Genomic DNA, 20229 nt, shown 5'->3' on the forward strand with positions numbered 1-20229 from the left:
AGTGGAAAAATGTTGCTTGTGCAATGATGGAATACGCATCTGTCCACGCGCTTATTAATCGGCGTTATGATACACTGGTTATGCTACCCGGTTTCATTTGTGATTTGAATTATTGTAGCGCTATTGTTGTCCTGTAGAGCGCGTATCACGTTATCAGTGGCGGCGTAGGACATAATATATATTTTATTTCAAATTAATATCCTCAGAGATCGCTGGTTAAATTATTTTATTGTTAATAATAAAAATAGTTTGCCGTTCGAGAAATTTTTCTATTTATATTATAAAAATTATTTTTATTTTATAAAATAAATATATATGTATTTTTAAATGTTAAAATAACAAAGGAAATCGGGTTTGCCCGTGATATATGTGGTCTTACTTTACCGAGTGGATGACTACATCTGGCTAGCCAGGACTGACTGCACTTCGGACCGCGACCCATGCGTTTAAAACCTGCAGCTCGTATTGCGATCTATTTACGACCGGTGATAATAATACGCTTGCACTTTGCATATATCGTCAACTTTTTTCAAATGTTGACGATTAATAATGCGTAAAATTATTTTCTCAGATATCAAAAATCCGTGCGTCTTTTTGGAAGAGATATTTCTACGGACTCATTTTGTATTGGGGTGAGATATTTGATTTAAACAGTGTTTGACCCGTTCAAGCCCGAAAAATTTTAAATAATTTCATTGATTATTTGTCAAGGTTTGCAAATTTTTTTTAATGTTTTTATATGAAACGAAAAGAAGTGATAATAATAATATTTGGCTAATTTATATAGCGCCGTTTTCGTGAAGAATCACCTCAAGGGCGCTATACAAATATATTTATTAAATAATAAAAAGAGTTGGCTTACAACTAGGATTCATAATAACTAGTGACTTATTTCGAGTGACTTACGACTAATGTTCATAACTACTGACTTCTAAAGGGTTTTCCAATAAGAGGTGTTATTTTGAATAGCCCGCTATTTCGGTAGATGTTACTTTTGAAGCTGTCATTTTTTGACATTTGACAAGTAGAAACTACGCCTTAATAAAAATGGAACGATACACGCTTCAACAACGCATTGAAATTATTAAAATTCACTTGAGTGAATCAAATGCAAATCATCTTGAGTGATGAGGCCCATTTCCACCTCGGTGGCTTCGTCAACAAGCAAAATTGTCGCATCTGGGGCTCAATAGCAATAGTTATTGCTGAAAAGCCTCTCTATCCTCAACGTGTGACTGTTTGGTGCGGTTTATGGTCCGGCGGAGTCATTGGACCTTACTTTTTCGAAAATGAGGCTGGAGCAACAGTTACGGTGAATGGATTGCGCTATCGAGAGATGATTAATGATTTTTTATGGCCGGAATTGGATGGTATTGATCTGGACAACGTTTACTTTCAACAAGACGGCGCTACGTGCCACACAAGCAACGAAACCATTGAACTTTTAATATAAACATTAGATGTCCACGTCAAATAACATACAAGTAAATAAATAGAGACATCTTTTTAAAGTAAAACACTGAAAGTTTCATCGAAAAATATCAAATAGATCATAAGATATGAATATTTTGCGGAAAGTCTAATTTTGGCGCTAAAATTTAAAAAAAACACTCGCGCTTCGCCCCCATATAGTGTTCATTTATATTCACATTAATTTAATCCACGTTTGTGGTTTTATTATAGATCAATCCTCCTTGTCAGATGTACTATTTTATACTGTGTTGAATAATCCGCTGTCTCCAGTAATTCAAACATCCGTCCTTTCCATCCGAGGTATCAATTCGCACCATATTTAATAATCCGAAGATCTCCAGTAATTCAAACATCCGTCCGAGGTGTCAATTTACACCACCCGAGCACTGAGCACTCTCAGCACACTATTTTATACTGAGCTCCAGAAGAGCTTAATTTCAATTTTGCGTGAACAAGTATTTTTTATTTTTTTTTATTGAATAAATAGTTAATACATATCAACAAACAAGTCCTGCTAAGCCAATTGAATTGGCTTGTCAACAGGTGCTTAAAGTTTAGTTCCATATACATTTTTATAAGTTATAATTTACATCTTATATCTACAGAATCTACAATTTTTTCATACAATATTTCATACATATTAAAGTAATTTTTTTTTCCGATAGCCAATTTTTCACCATATATTTAACCTTATTCATAGATTTACATTGCTTTATAGTGTCAGGTAATAAATTAAATATCTTCGGTATGTTGTATTCAAACGTTCTCTGTCCGTATTTACTATTAAATTTCGGAACTATTATAGTACTGTATTTATGTTCTAATTTTGCTTTATGCTGCGGGGTAAATATATACTGAATTATGATTTTTGCCATAGAATGGCCTTAACAGGTAAAATTTTGGCACTCTGTAACAGCAACGGTGTATTATGTCTCTGTTTAAAAATATTAGGGACGACTAGTAATTTTACAATTGCGTTTTGTACAACTTGGACTTGTTTCAGATTGGTTATACTAGTATTTCCCCATATGGTTTATCCATATCTTAAAATAGATTCTGCCATTGACATATAAATTATTTCAAGTGTTTCAATTGAAATACGTTAAAAAATGAGCAAGTTATCTGGTATCAAATGTAATGTGAAATAAATCAATTTGTTTCTCAAACCACCGGTTACGACCCCCTGTCTTTACAATCTCCCCCTCCTCATTTTACAACCAGCCAGACTGTCCGTAGTACGACAATACATGATATTCAGCCGCAGACGGAGTTGAGAGTCCCTTACCCTCCAGTTATTCAGTAGAGTCTAGGCAACAACCCCGCGCACACGCGTCGTGTGCAGCTTCTCCATCGTGGGAGAGATCGCTTCGATAAGACAATCAAAATAATTATAAATTCACCGCTACAAGTCGTGATTAACAATATTCGTGAATAATTAACCAACCGAAAAAATCTTCTTTTACGAAATTGTTTGAATTTCGACTAAATTGTAACAATAATATACTATATTAAAATACGTGTTCTGTGTTAAAAATAGTATTTTAAAATTTGTGTGTTTAAAATTAAAAAAATATTTATATAAAATTTCGTTTTAATTTATGTAGATAAAAATAAATTATTTTTGGGTTCATTGTGACTACCGGATACGCTCTTGGTTTTCTACTTCCGTTGGCAACAGGAAGTTAAATTGTACTCCCCCTATATCTATTGCTTCCGGTGTAGCAGCAGCTGTGCCTTACAATTAACACATGTGCTATTATAAAAACCCAAAAAAAAAAACAATACAATATTATAATTATAAGTGTATAATAGTGCTTTTTGAAAACTGATACCAATAATTCACGCATTCTCCAAGACTTATTCTATTAAATCCGTTCAGTTTTGAAAGTTTTGTTCTAAAATTCAATTCTTTTTTGAAAATTTGTTCGAATAATCCGTTCAAATTGAAAGCTGATTCTAAAAATCCATTCAGTTTTGAAAACATATTCTAATATTCCATTCAAATTGAAAGCAGATTCTAAAAATCCATTCAGTTTTAAATATGGAAAACTTTAATTGACGAGTTTGTTCGTTTGAAAGTTTAGTGTGATAGTGTTTTTGGGGTGTTTTTGCCCCGTCGTTTGGAGATAGTTCCGATGGGAATGTCCGGGTGTGTAGGCATGGTCAACACGGCGCCCCCCTCGGGCTGCAGGTGCGCCGAGTGCCCCCGGGGGGCTCTGGCCCACAAGCCACACAAACGCTCCAAAATGAACGTGCTCAAGAATATCAAGAAAAAAATGGGGATCGGTATGTTTGCCACTTAATAAAAAAATGTATTACCAAAATTTGACAATCCTTTCTTGTTTCCGATATTAGCTTGTGCGTATAAACAGCACAAAATAGATAAATTGAAGGTTTTCCTATCGTTTCGCTTGAGTAGAATACAAATAAAAAAATAAATTACTCAATAAAAAATATAAATGCAAACTACTAAAAGAAAATTTCTTTCAATAGATTATCTGTGACAGTTTTTCAACTTTTTTGCTTTCTTATAAAATTATTTATAAAATAAATAAAAACCTGTTTTTTTGCTTGAAATCGAACGTTTCTAGACTCCGTTTGTCAAGCGATTTTAATGCCTATTACCTACGATATAAGGTATACCAAGAATGTATACATTTTTGGTTTGTAGCTTCCTCTTAATGTGGGTATTCCAGCTATGTTGTTGATCTGGATTTTTCTTAAATTGTCGGACAAAAATATTATTACCAACTTGTTAATTCTATATAAAATTGTAAATGATTCATTCGATAGTCCAGAATTGTTGCATTGATAACCTTTAGGATTCCACTACGTATTTCTACAAGTGGCGATTTATCTCAGTGCAGAAATTCTGGGACTAACTACCATATTGTGTATTTCTTATTGCCCAGAATATAGACACCTTCAATTTACCACTTATTAAATAAATTATGTAGCAACTCTTCTTCAATCATAATAAGTAATAATATTTACCCTAATCACCGCATTCCCCGTAGAGGAAAGCAGATAAAACCCAACACCACACAGCATCTTGCCATTTTGACATTTAAAGAAATTCCCACGCGCTCATTTTTCTGTTATTCTTACTTACGAATAGCAAACTTCTTTTGTTCGGTTGTTTCGATAAGGCCATGTTCCTCAAACTTTTACATTACTTAATTGATTCGATTACCAAAGAGATGTACTGTACTGCTATAGAAGTGTACTGTGGGCGTTTCCATGCGCCTGAACTAAGCTCAATTTTACCTTACTTATAGACTGATAAAATATTGAAATTTTTTCTTTTTTAATATTAAACATTACACACGTGAAGCAAAACTGTGACGGTTGTTCAAAATTATTACACTGTTGCACTGTGATTACTTTGATTTAAACTATGATTACTTTCATTTACACTATGATTAATTTGATTCACACTATGATTACTTTGATTTGCACTATGATTACTTTGATTTGCACTATGATTACTTTGATTTATACTATGATTACTTTGATTTACACTATGATTACGTTGATTTACATTATGATTACTTTGATTTACACTATGATTACTTTCATAGTTATGGTTTAAACAGATAATTGCCATTAGAATATTTTATTTTAAGACGATACAAAATCTTCCAAAAATGGCAACAACTCGAATATAAACATATTCCACATGAAAGCATCTGTCAATTGCCTTTGTCGTTGCCATTAACAAATCGTCAAAAATACCTGCTCACAGTACGGAACAGTAATACACTTTTGCAGTCAGTTTATACACAATATGTTGTAGTCTTTTTAAATACATCTGTTTTTTTATTTAAATTTTGTTTTTGGTAAAGAATGAATGCAAATCTTGGAAGCAGAAATTAACCCACTTCTCGACATCCGATCGAGCTGAAACTCAGCACATAAATTCGTTGTCGATGACAATGCATTCTATCAACTTTTGGTAGTAATCACACACACACACGCGGACATATACGCACTTCTCTGAAATTCGTTGATATTACAGTAGTTAATATACGAAATAGATGTCGGTCCTATCCAATTTAGATTTTGCCCAGTTGTTAGCAGGATTGACTCCAGTTCCCAGGGAGGAAGGTACAATCCTCAGTCAAACATAAAATATAAATATTATACTTCGTTTTTTTCGGGTTGATTTTTTTGCAACACGGCATAACACCCCAGAAATAAATCACTATAACACTTTTGGCCTTGAAAGTCTCAAAGAATATTCGACGCTGGAAAGGCAAAAGGGCGTAAGCGACAATTTAATCAAAATCAATTAATCACACAGTTTTGATTGTAATTTTTGTCTGATCAAAACTGTATACAGGGTGTATCGGCACTAACCCGACAAACTTTAACCAGCTATTCCTTAGCACATTTGTAGTAAAAAATGTTTTGGGCACTTTGCTGTCCGGTAGCATTTTTTTTTCAATAAAAAAAAAAAAAAAAAAAAAATTCCACACTACATCACTGTCATTGGCATTGCGTTTCGTGTTCAACAGCTGTTATAAGCAAGTATGTCAAAAAGCGTCTTCGCTCTTTCGCACACACTAAATAATAATAGTTAAAAATGAGACGAATGTTGCCGTGCCATTTCGTTGTGATTGTAAACGTGCGCCAATATAGGTACACACGTGCATTATTCAACGGAATTCGAATAAAATATTTGCCAGATGGGTTTTCAAACTTTGACAAAGGATAAAACAGTGGTAACATGTGGTGAAAATATTAATAATATTATTTTTATAATAATTAAAATAAATAACTTTGTTTTAATACCACTTTATTGTATATATTTATAACCAACCGGTTTCAGTTCAACCCGAACCTTCATCAGGGTTAATAAAAACATACTAAATTAATTACAGAGGTGTATGGGTACTTTTTTTTTTTATTAAAAAAAACGTTACCGGACAGCAAAGTGCACATAAGATTTTTTACTCCAAATGGTAAGGAATAGCTGGTTAAAGTTTGTCGGGTACGTGCCGATACACCCTGTATTTAACTCATTCTTACTAAATTGTCGCTTACGCCCTTTTGCCTATCCGTCGTCGATATATTGTCAGTTTATTGATTCAGAAAACTTCCTTTTTAGTATAACGGATATGAATCACTTCTAGATATATTACCTGTTCAGTGGATCCGGGTTTCTGCGAGACTGGTCCGATTGCCTTTAGTGTGACGCAGAATCCTCTCTCCATGTTTTCTTTGTGTATTTCTTAACCATGGATAACCGTTTACTTGTGACGTCAGTTGTTTTCCCACGGTACTGAAGTACAGATCGAACTGTCAGAACTGCAGAACGGCGCATCTACGTCAACCCCGTGCACAAAACATTATTTATTTATATCGGTTTTTACTGTTATAATCCGGTTATTTAATAATGGATAAAGATTACAAAAGTTACAAAATAGTAAATCTCACTCAAATGACACTCGATGAAAAATAATACAAAAATATGCAGGAGACACAATAGACACAAAGAGAGATTACAATTACATGACATTTTTTTCTGAATGCGTACAAATTATCGAAGAAAATGTCTACTTCAGCACAATTTTTTTTACATGGAGAAAAGTTACTGATATAAAATCTCTTCAAATTATTCGTAATCCGGTTAACAACAGACCCTTAACGAATGAATTGATAGGTTTCATGTTAAAGTTTTAGTAAAAATGGAATGAATTATCGCGATGTTAGAACACGTGTTCATAAAAATAATTATATTTTCCCTTTTTGTCATTATATATTATCAGGGCAAATGCAGGTGCATGAACACGTGTCCCTATATATTCCGAGAGCACTACAATGTTATGTTATTTGAATGAAAGCAAGGTGTGTGCAGATACAGAGTTGTGTGGAGGTATGTTCTCTCTGCTTACCCCTTCTGGGAAAGGGCGTGATGTCAGTTAGTTTATAAAAAACGTGGTTTTATTTGAGTTCAGCTTTTTAATTTGGACCGTTTCAAAATAACGAGTTTATTGTCAGATGGCCACGACGGATCGATTATCCGTTCTGTAAGATCAGAAACGCGGGTAATCGAGAATTCTTGTTTTACCGTGCTTCCACAGCAAGGAATATTAATAATCTATTTACAGAAAGTTATAACTCTAACATTTTTACAGGTGTTAAGGGGACGTACCTGACAAACTTTTACCAGTGATTCCTGAGTTTCTCAACATCCTGTATAATGTATACAGCGCGATTTAGGCCGGGTTGTTACAGTCACTAAACAATTTCATATTTAGGCAAAGCTTAGCTCTTAGACGATGTAAGTGTAGAAATCGTTAAACGGCTGCGCCAGTTTGTTGTGATTATTCCAATCACGGTATCTATTTTTTTAGACAAAAATACTCTTTTATAATGTTGACGACTGATTAGCTATGTTAAAAATCTGGTCTAATTCTTTGCATTCCTGTTAAAAATGAATTGGCAGATTTCTTAGCACAGTATCAGTATAACGCGAATGTTTTATGAGGAAGGCAGAATACGTGTTCATAAAAATGCGAATGCTGTCGCATTTCGTCATAATATTTATCAGGAAAAGGAAACGTGCATAAACACGTTTTCCGATATTTTCTGAATGGACTCTTATTTTTTCTGGAAATGGAATGCCATCACGTTTTTTTAACAGGATTTCAATATATGCGCCTTACTCGGTTTTGCGACAAGCTCGTGTGCTTTACCAACTGAAGAACTAGCGACCTACCTTACCGACAGTTACTCAGTTTTGTCAACAGAGCCATCTAGGCATAATGGCGGCAACTAATATCATAATACAATCAACAAACATGGATATAAGACAATTGACATACATGAAAATGAGGTCCAAAAACATGAAGATGACGATATTAACAAACACGAAGATGAGTTCTACACGAAGATGACGATATTAACAAACATGTAGATGAGTTCCACAATCGCGAAGATGACGATATTAATAAACACTTACTGATGTTTTATTTATAAAAAATGTACGTTTTTTTTGTTACATTCCTAAAAGATTTTTTCGCACAAATAATTACAAAAAAAAACATTCGCATCTCCAATGCGATAACTGTAAGGATGTATTACCTGTTCTACGGGTAAACGTATAGTTTCTTTTTGATAAAATATTCTTCCACACAAAATATAAGAATTAGAAGTTGTGGAAAATTTGGTTCACATTTTAAATACATACACATATAGTTGGGTACCCGAACAAAGAGATTGATATAAAATTATTGGACAGAAATACCTTTTCCGCTATCCATTTAAAAGGTAGAACTACTTGAGTGAATAGGCGTGAATAAATAAACAAATAAATTCTCATTATTATTAATGATAAACTAATGTTTATAAGACAAGATTTTTTATGCATAGCACAATATTATAAACTTGAAATATCGGGAGATATTTTCAGTTTGTATGGATCATAGACATATGAATATTAGTAGACCTGCCCTAAGTGATTAAAAGCGTATTATTCCCCACTCCCCATACCGGTTCCATTGGAGCCGGCTGGGCTCGCGTATGGCTTCCCGTGAATCTTGAGAATGTGACGTCATCATTCTTGTTCGAACTAGCGTCGAGCTATGGTCGAGGCATTTTATGAAATAACACGGCAAAATAGTGGCTTGTGATATGAAAACTTGTAAAAATAGATGTGAAAAAGAGAATAAACCCAACTGTCGTATTACATTCCATATATAAGCATTATTTTACTTTATTTTAAGCTTATTCACACCGTATTATATGGATCAGTTTTAGAAACATATACTATCACATCACAATGTAGCGATTCTCAAATGTGCGCATCGTTGTTACTGGGAAGTAAATTATGAACACTTATAAAAGTGTCTTAACTAAATACGTAAACAAAATATTCGACTCTGAAAATAGAAGAATTTTTTTTTTGCCGAATTTGGACTTCGCAAATTTGTTCATAACGTGGCGAGTAATTTGCGCTCCCATGTAAAAATGTCTATTCATTCAAAAGCAGATTTTACTTTTAAGAACTAAATGGTGATATTATAATGCGAGATGCCTATATACTGTCAGATTGATTTATTGACGAATCACAGTCAGCTTTACCCCCTTCGTTCTTCAACAGTTGATTTTACCCCTCACCTTTAATTTCTAGTCTATATATTCATATGTCTGTGGTATGGATATTTCAGGCGACTAATTATTGCTTGTAATAATTTGTTATCCTTTGTGCTATGCATAAAAAACCTTGTCTTATAAGCATTAGTTTTTCATTAAAAAAAAATAATATTTGACTTCTTTTCGAAGTCAAAATATTTCACCAAAAAATGTAGATATAATATGTCTCGACGCCATCTAGTGGGAAATTTAGCAATATAAGCCTTTCCTACAAAAATAAATTTGGTTGTTTACAGGTGAAAATAATATAATAAGCAGTAATTGTTGATTGAGGTTCTAGCACAAATTGAATCGATGCTATAAGCCAGCGCACCTGACCGGACATCAGAAGGCGCGGGTTCAATTACCGTCGGCGACATTTATTTTTACCCGGTAGATATTTTAAATTTGTATGGATATATCAAGCTACGGCTAACTTATCCAATCTATAGCCATAGGTTCGAGTGCCAAATATGTAGTAACTTGGACTTCAAGGCGATGCCATACGTAGTAATGCAAAATCATGTGTCTTTGGTTTGAAATTTTGGTCGCCTAGAAATGTTTCAGATGCTTTAATTAAATACTGCGAGTAGAATACATCTTGGCCTTTGAAATAATCGAGTATTTTTTTAAATAAGTATTTTTATAAGCCCAGAAAAAAATAATGTATAAGGCCTATGAAAACTGCTTTAAAGTTCAAAATCTTCTACTTACGAACCCATTCTCGGTTATGATTTTATTGTATAATGTGGCAAATTAAGTTATTTATAAAATGATCGGAAAAAATTGAATATTTATGCCTGAACATCCACAAAATATGATAAAAGGCACTTTTTGGCCATGTTTTTTTCTTGCATCAATCAAAACAGGCGGATGGTGTTAAGCGGGAATTTAAACCTTATCGCCATCTACGTAAGGGTTATTATTGATAGCAGCTCAATTTAAAATATTACACGACGTAGTGCATCGTCTTAAATATACGTTAAACTATTGAGTCTGTGTTTATGTAGGCTGAGAGGATTGACCGCCAAACAACTCTGTTTTGACGTGCACTCTTTGCTTCATTCACATTCAGACTTAAGTGTATTTTTAAAAGCGCCCGCACATCTCTCGTGATGGTAAATGCGTTGTGAAAGACTCGGTCCACGAATAGAAGAAGTGGGGCGAAGTTTAGTAGCCGGGAAGTTGGTTCAACTCTACACTTTATTTTAACTGCTACCCTATTTATAGCAGAGATTCGTGCACACATTTAGGATCAGAACCGAATGAGATGAGAGTGTCGCTTTAGACTTCAAACAGCACATCGACAATATGGAATCCTCCTGCTCTTCAAAGAAAAGAAGAAAAGATGGATGGACAATTTTGGGAGATTTTTCCCAGACATCAAAACACCCGGTACCGTCTTACTCCAGATAATACGAGGGGAAGTGAACGGGTTAGTAGAAAACGTTACTCATAATCACGCAGTAATAATAAGACAGTATTAAAAGTTGACAGATTTTTAAATCGATTAATCTCCAGGTATAGAAGCGTAATACGATCGTAGTAAGACTAAGATCGCAAACCTTGTTAACAGTCTGGTTGGTTTGACAAATATCGATCGGTCGTGCAATGAAAATGTAAAAAAGCAGAAATACCCCTTGGCAGCACTATCAGAGGAATATTTTTAAATCGAAGTATCGACTTACCAAAGCAAATACGGAAAGCATGTTCGAAAGAAATTCAAAACAGACCAAACAAAACGCCAAAATATGACCGGTCGGTGGCCGAGTTGACATCGCGTTTGGGTCCCACCCAAGCGTAGTGTGTTCAAGTCCTCCATCACAACACAAGCAACATTTTCAGCTTACTGTGGTGGTAGTAGGAGATTTTCAAATATTGTCAGGTTATTCGTAACCAGGGAATGTTTGTCACTTTTTAAAAATTAAAAAAAAAAAAAAAAACGCGAAATGCGAAAATTACCGTTTTTTGAGGATTGCAACAAAGTGATGCCAGTCTAAAAAAATATTCCATGAATATTATCATGCGTTGAGATTATAACCCGAGCAGTATGCGACCCTCTTCGCCGTATAGCTATACCAACGCTGCAGCAGCGTTTTAGGGAATCTTTATAAGTAAGTCTGGTAGAGTTTTGTTATTCTCGTGTGATAAATGTCAACCCTGTGTTACGTTCTCCGCATGAGAATCTGTCGTTTGTGCTACAGTTCAGTTTAAATTCACACTATATAAAAAAAAACATATTTGAATGCAACGCTTTGTCAAAATTTAAAAGCAATCGATAAAGAACTTTCGGAGATTTAACGTTTTGAACAAATGAACATTTACATTTTTACCAATCGTTAGAAACTATGTTTCTATTTAAAAAGCTAGATGCCAAAACTATGAGAAATATTAATTGACGTTTAGTAAATAGGTCTTAATGGTCAAGTTGGTTAAGACGCCTATCCCGGTAACACGAGAGATCCTGGGATCGATTCCTAGTTGTGACAAAGATTACGTTTTTTTTATTTTTCGGAATAACTTTTTGAGTAAAACCTCAAATTTTAATATTTAAATATTGAAGACAATATTAGTGATTTCTAAACGAAAATCTGAAACAGAAATATCAGAAAAGGAAACGGTCACATCTGGGACTCGATGTCGCACATTAAAAATAAAAAAATAAGATAGGTTTATTTAAAAAGACGCTGTCTGGATTGCATTTAGTTCGGGTTGAATCTTGCGATCATACATAAAGATAGTTGCCAATAAAAATGTGCGGTGAAAAAATGAAGACAATGTTGGTGGTTCTTATTCGAAGTTTGATACAGTTAAAAGTGACCGAGGGGAATAGGGTCCCATTAGCTCAGTCGGTAGAGCACTGTCCCGGAAAGACAAGGGTCCTGGGTTCGAGTCCCAGATGTGACCGTTTCCTTTTCTGATTTTTCTGTTTCAGATTTTCGTTTAGAAATCACTAATATTGTCTTCAATATTTTAATTACGTTTTTTTTTCGATGATTAACAATTTTATTTATATCGATATTTACAGTTTTATCAAGGTATAAAGATTGGCAAATTTATATTCACCTGTCGTATTTTTACATCACCTGTGTAACAATTATAAATTATGTCGAATGCTGCACATTTTAAAGGTGTTCATCGAGTTAATTACGTTTCGAATTCACCAAGAAATCCACGTATATAGCCTGGCATCTGCGCTTCAAGCAGCTGTTCTAAAATAATAATCTATAGGGTTGCTTGTGTATGGCATCTGCTAGGTTTATCTGAGGGTAGGTAAAGTCTTTCTCGTCTATTTCTACACCCTTATATTATTATCTCGCATCCCCTGACGAAAGGTAGGTAGGTAGGTGTCTATTCTCGTTGTTTAAAAGTTAGGGGTTGTCTTGTTCGATTGCAAACTGTTACGTTTATGTATTTCTTAGTATTTTGTAATACCGACAAAATTAAAGTAAATGAACTAAATTGAAGTGAGAAGGAAGCAGAGTATTTTTCACCAACTAGAAAAACAATCGAAATATATTTAGAAATAATCCGGTGGTCATGAGTACTAGTGAGTAATTTGTTTTATTTCGCAATTTATTAATTAAAAAAAATAATATATATTACGTATTATATTTGCTGCACGTACTAGAGTGGTAGATACGTTGTTTGAAATTGCTTTAGTCAGCATGTTTGGTGACCAGGTCTGAATAGCCAGGTACTTCTGAATACCCCACTCCCTTCAGACTAGCAAAATTTCCCGGGATACCCGTGCTGGGACTCCTACTCATAAATTTACCATGTCTTAAATTCTTCAGTTTTTAAAAAATGATTTATGCACAACAGACAGACCAATAATCGCGTATAAATAATATGTAAGAAGCAAACAATAATAATCTTACTAATAAACGTATTTAAAAATTTTCATAAATCTGTTTTTAATTTTAATTTCTAACAAAAAAATGTACCTACAGTAAATATTTGGTTGTTTATCAGTTGTGTAAAATTTTAAAAACATCTGAAAAACAAAAACAAGAGATAGTATAGTTTTGGTCAAGTGAAAATAAGAGATTCGAGAGAAAGAATGTAAAATAAAAACAAGAGACAGTAAAGTTTTGGTCAAGTGAAAATAATAGATTCGAGAGAAAGAATGTAAAACAAAAACAAGAGTCAGTAAACTTTGGGTCAAGTGAAAATAAGAGATTCGAGAAAAAGAATGTAAAACAAAAACAAGAGACAGTAAAGTTTTGGTCAAGTGAAAATAAGAGATTCGAGAGAAAGAATGTAAAACAAAAACAAGAGACAGTAAAGTTTGGGTCAAGTGAAAATAAAAGATTCACGAGAAAATATGTAAAGTAAAAACAAGAGACAGTCATGTTTGGGTCAAGCGAAAATAATAGATTCGAGAGAAAGAATGTAAAACAAAAACAAGAGTCAGTAAACTTTGGGTCAAGTGAAAATAAGAGATTCGAGAAAAAGAATGTAAAACAAAAACAAGAGACAGTAAAGTTTTGGTCAAGTGAAAATAAGAGATTCGAGAGAAAGAATGTAAAACAAAAACAAGAGACAGTAAAGTTTTGGTCAAGTGAAAATAAGAGATTCGAGAGAAAGAATGTAAAACAAAAACAAGAGACAGTAAAGTTTGGGTCAAGTGAAAATAAAAGATTCACGAGAAAATATGTAAAGTAAAAACAAGAGACAGTCATGTTTGGGTCAAGCGAAAATAATAGATTCGAGAGAAAGAATGTAAATCAAAAACAAGAGACGGTAAACTTTGGGTCAAGTGAAAAGAAGAGATTATACAAATTTAGTAAAGTTTAGAGGCTATCGCTAAGTGAATATTTTAATCGACACATTTGCTTGCACAAGATGTTGGGAGTTGTGAAAGTTGATTCTTTGGAAAGGAATATGGAAAGTTTCGGGGTATTTTATATATTATCTTTCAAGGGTAGAAGTATTAAAGTGTGGTTTTACTTTCGCATTTCTTTTCAAACCATCCACCCTCTCCCTTCATTCTTCTCGCACAATCCTATTATGTTCATACTTCGCCCTATTTTAATATCGAATCGCTTTCAAACTTCCCCCAAGGGAAAGACGCGTCGCTAAGGGACTTGGCCTTTTTCCCAATATGTATTAACCAAGGCGTAAGTCCTTTGTATTCCTGTATACATTATGCATTTATATAATATAATTTAAGTGGGAGAGAACTCGACAGATGTGCAATTTGGCACTGACGGAAGACGATCGCAGAACACAGCTGTCCTACGCTCGCAGGATATGCAGAGAAAGCTACGCTAGGCATCTTTTGTTATGCGACACACAACGAGGCACGTTGCCAGGCAAAAGGACTACGTCACACCTAGTGATGGGTGAATTATGATCTTCATCTAAATCGTGAAATAGTATTATATCTTACAACGAAAATTCATGTTATTTACAAGTGCCTCCGTTGTCGAAGGGTAAGGCTCTCACATCCCGGCGTTCGCATGTAAATTTCATTTGATTAATACGTGTCAAGCAGAGATGTGCAAAATGGGTACCCAAAACCATTTGAAATGCAAAATGGAAATGGGTCAAAACTTTTACCATTTGCAAATGCAAAATGCAAAATGGTTTTTAGAAAAGCATTTCAAATGCAAAATACCTATTTTCAAAATGCATTGAAAATGCAAAATGGTTTCTCAGGTCAAACAATTAAAATAATTATAGATTTTTTAAACAATTTTGTCATTTAATAATGGACATCAATGTAGAACAAACATATTACATGATGGTAAATCCAAAAACACCACGACTACAGATTATGAGACTAATGTTGCCAACGTAAAAACATAGAAACTGCTATCTAACATTTAATATTACAGCGTCATGGCCCCATGTTCAGTATTTGAATCAGTATGGTTTGTAATGGTATCACTCAATTGCCAGGGCTCCTACCAGGGAGCAACTCGACAAATGTAAATTATCTCTCATAGCGAGGTTGAGGACCGACTGATATTTGGGGCTTATGAAAAAAAGATGAGTGGAGATAGTAGGAAGAATGTTGCAAAAAGCATTTAAAATGGAAAATGCCTTGAGAAAAGCATTTAAAATGAAAAATGGTTTTTAGAAAAGCGTTTAAAATGCAAAATGGAAAATACCCATTTTGCATTTTGCATTTCCATTTGAAATGGATTTATTTGAAATAAAGCACATCTCTGGTGTCAAGTAATACGCGGAAGATACTCTCGGTATACTTCTCCAGGGTGAAAGATACTCGCAGTATTGAAACATGTCTTGAAATGAAAGCTTCCTCGACTTCCTCACGGTACAAGCGCAGCAGTACTGCAGCACTGAATTGCGAATGACGTCACGATACACTATTGCATACATTTTTACCAAAGCTCATAATTTTGTTATTTTTGAAGATATCGAAAAACTAACTTTACTGTCGTTTTTAAGTCTGAATGCTGTAGAAATGAGATCCCTGAGGCGTATGTGGGGTAAAACCATGTATGACCTAGTGAGAAATGTAGAGATCCGCAAAGAGAGTGCAAGGCTGATGTAAGCTTAAGAAAGGGACGCTTAGATGGTTTGGGCATGTAGAGCGAATGAGCGAATAAAGGAGTGTAAGATATGACGCAAATGTGAATGGTAAGAGAAGTCGGGGACGCCCGAGGTAGACATGGCACAATCAAGAGTCAGAATAATAGAAGAGTATGTATGAATGTGAATGAGGCAAGGAGTGTGTGCCAAGACCGAGTTGTTTGGCGGTCCGTCCTCTCTGCCTACCCCTGCCGGGGAGAAGGTGTGATGGTTAGTTAGTTAATTCTTCAAATATAGTACATTATCAAAATAACTTTCTTCGTTAAAAAAATATATCCCCTACTTTTGGGAATTTTTACTAGATTGGGGAATATTCCCCAGTCACAGTCGATTGTAAAATGCAGCGATGATCTGGTTAGCGAGGATAAGTCATAATAATATGATCTTGCGCAGCATCACTATTTAATGGGGTACGTTGTGAGGCTGAAGGTAGTGCGGAGGGAAATGAAATGGCGAACTGCCCGGCAATTCAGATCCAGTCACTGAACACGACTAACGCCATTTCAACCGACTATTTCGATCCTGAATTCTTTCACCAGGGGCGATACTGAGAGTATCAAACACTCATCTAATATACATTTTTTAAATTAAAATTGTAATTTGTTTTTACTGAATTTGAAAAGGAATCTACTAAAAATATTAAAAATGGAATCTATAAGAAATAAAGTGTGCCTCGTGAAAGATTTAAAGTAGTGTTGTCAAATTACTGTTTTCTTTGGACACCCTGTCAAATTAAAAGCACGCACGAGTGCTGCAGAAACGGGAATTATAACTCCCCTCACTGCATGACCCGGAGGGATGTGAAATTCGTTACAGCGCATGCCTTGGGGGAGCAAAAATACCAAATACAGTGGTGCTATTTCATTATGTTGTGAAGTGACACAATTCTACGTTACAATTACTAACTGTGCTGGATGGTGTTTAAATCCATCAATGAAATGGCCCCACCCTACATCTCTGAACTATGCGTCCCGGAAAACACTCTGCTCTTAAACAGTCAACTCTTAGATCAGCAACATCATCAGCTGTAGGCAGACTGATGGAACCTAAGCGCAAGCCAAATACTAAGTTTGGTGATCGCGCTTTCGGAGTATCTGGGCCGAAGGCTTGGAATAAACTCCCTCCGGAACTAAGATCCATAACAAGTCCAACAGAATTCAGGTCTAAACTAAAAACTTACCTTTTTAAGCTTTCGTACCCTTAAATTAAATATACCATTCCTGAGAGAATGTCCAGTTATATTCAATTTTCCAATTATGTCCTAAATCCTGGATCTAAATTTCGCTAATAAACAATTAGTTAACGTTAATTAAGTGTTAATCTCAAGTGACCTACCAGGTAAGTATTGTACTGTATATTATCTCCATAAATAGTTAGTAATAACATACCTAGATCACTGTAGAAATGTATTATAAATTTGTACAGCGCCCTTGAGGTGATTTTGCACAAAAACGGCGCTATACAAGTCATCACAGAGGATGGACCGACATCAAAATAAGTCTTAACACACGCTCCTTGCTTAATTTACATTCTTACATCGTCTCGTATTATCGATGGCCTAGCGCACACATGTGTTAAGACGTCATTTTGAGTCTCACATTTTAATAAATTCCATAGTATTCGTATTCAAGTCTAAAAAATATGTATATTGTCGTTAGTCATTGCTAGTTATATGTGTATTGTTAGTCTTTTAGGTTTGAAAATTTTATAAAACGTTATTCAATTGTGAAATTAGCGGTAAGCATCAGATTTTATTTTTCTACACGATGAATTATTAACTTCCCGTGCTATTCCTTTAGAAACATCTGAAATTTTAGTAATACGTTCATCAGAAATAATCAAAATAAACCCCACGGAAAGATCCATTTTCTAGGTCTACTAGGGCATATTCAACCGTAGGTCGTTCCATTACGCCGGACCGCGCGCCTAATATTGTTTTTACACGACTTCATCACTTACGTCGTTATTTCCAATACGCCAGGGCCGAGCGTCGCATATTTTTCGCATGGTTTCTTCACTTGCCAAGAGTTCCCGAACACCGTGTATAATGATATATACCTATAATAGGCCAGGTGTAAAGCGGATGTATTCCTTCCCATCCGGCTCCCCTAAATGTAAAAACGCAGCCATTATCTTCATAATACGAGGGGGGACGCCATCTTGCTTATTGTTGAACGACAGCAGCCGCTAGGTACAAATATACACGATGATGTGATTATAACATACTCCATACCTCAAAGAATTATTAATATCCTAGAAGACCAGATGTCCCTATAGAAAATAAATGATTTTTCCCCCAATTTATTAGATAACATATTTGAAGAAATCGGTAAGATATGGCATCAAGAAAATCAAACAAACTTAAGTAGGTAGGACCACGAAACAGAGGAGTATGTATGATACGATGTGTGAATGTGAATAAAGCAAGGATTGTGTGCATGGTTTGTCCGGTACTCTAAGGTCAGCAAATCTAGATGTTAGTAATCGTCAAATCGAACTTTCTAGGTCAAATCGAACCGTTGACTATGATCGTCCTTTTAGTGTAACAGGCCCGCTCATCTGGAATAGACTTCCCTCAGCTCTTACTAATCTACAGAATTTGGCTGAATTTAAACGGGCTTTAAAAACAAAATTATTTAAAAAAATCTTATCATTCATAAATTTTAACTTCTTTTCAATATTTTATAATAAGCCACATTCTAAAACTTCCGGTAATTGTTTGTTTTCGGTTGTCTCCTTATTGTACCCTTTTAAAGTGTCTGCTCAGAAAATTCTCATTTCTGAGCACAAACTGCCTCGTGTTTTATATTATGTTTTAGTTTTAATATTCTTGTTTTGTCCTGTCCTGCTGTTATTTTTATTTTTTTAAGTTTTGTCATCACTTTGTATAAACAGTGTATTTAGTGTTATAATATTAGATCTGTATTTGGGTAAGGCACACTGTAGGAATAATTTTAAGATCCACTACCTAATACTGAATTACCATTTTTTAAGTTTGTTATACGAGTAGTTAAGCGCACTTGAAGTGAAATGACACTAAACTGCACTATATAAATGCCATGTTATTATTATTATTATTATGTCTTCAATATCACCTTAATTTATTTAGTTGATTTTAAATATGAACATTAAAAATTATACACTGTTTTACATAACTGTAATTCCTCGGAAACAATCTTTTGTATATTTGTTTAGTGGTAAAAAAGATGTACACTGACTGCATAATTAATCCCCTCCATTGGTATTCTGGGTAATGAGGAATGCGTTATGGTAGTTAGTCCCGGAATTTCCGCCCTGAAATATATCCCGACTTCTAGTATTACGCAGCGAAATCCGAAATCTCATCAAAGCAAGCAATTATAGACTATAAATTATATCAAATACATCGTTCAGATTTTTTTATAGAAATACTGTAAGAGTATTGTAGTTCAACAAAATTGCTGGAATATCCATTTTAAAACTTTCACTCCTTTTCATTTTGGGGGGCGGGTGTGGGTACCGCAACCCCGGGGACCATTAATTGGATAACCAATACTTCACCCTTTGTTTGGCGACCTTCTGACCCTTTCGGTAGGATTCTCTGGACCACCAGATTCCTATCAGTTTTTATTTCCCAGAACTACCTACACATACAAAAAACCTCCTTTCTGCATCCCTGCAGACTATTTATCTCAGCGCCAACTATGTGGACTTGATGTAAATGTGAACACAATTATGATTGAACTTACAACGCCGTAATGAGAACCATACGCATTTGACAATTCGACCACTAATTTATAGGTCTAATAAAACTAAAAAAATGATGTGATGTGATATAGCATCGAAGAAGAAGGTAATACTAATGAATCTAAACAAAACATGAAACAGAATAAGACACAGAAAATAAAAAGATAACAGTCATAACTAGGAATCAACCTTCTTAAAAGAAAGACAAACATTCCCGGGTTACGAATAACCTGGCAATGTTTGAAAATCTCCTACTACCACCACAGTAAGCGGAAAAAGTTGCTTGTGTTGTAACCGAGGACTTAGCCTGCTGAGGAATTGAACACA

The 20229-nt window shown here is 34.6% G+C and overlaps 1 protein-coding gene across 2 annotated transcripts in view; it reads left to right on the forward strand.

Moving 5' to 3' along the window:
• The window catches only part of neur (E3 ubiquitin-protein ligase neur), an 80253-nt gene that overhangs the window by 51266 nt on the left and 8758 nt on the right, over window positions 1-20229 (forward strand). Inside the window, exon 1 of one of the 2 annotated variants that reach the window (XM_089643649.1) lies at window positions 3598-3759. The exons of the other annotated variant lie outside the window; for it this stretch is intronic. Coding sequence (XP_089499775.1) covers window positions 3609-3759 — 151 coding nt within the window. The 5' untranslated portion in view covers window positions 3598-3608. Of the gene's footprint in view, window positions 1-3597; window positions 3760-20229 lie in introns of those variants that run through there. 2 annotated transcript variants of the gene reach the window in all.

This window comes from Hesperophylax consimilis, chromosome 20 (assembly GCF_061612785.1).
Source record: "Hesperophylax consimilis isolate HC1 chromosome 20, BYU_Hcon_1.0, whole genome shotgun sequence".
Taxonomy (NCBI): Eukaryota; Metazoa; Arthropoda; class Insecta; order Trichoptera; family Limnephilidae; genus Hesperophylax; species Hesperophylax consimilis.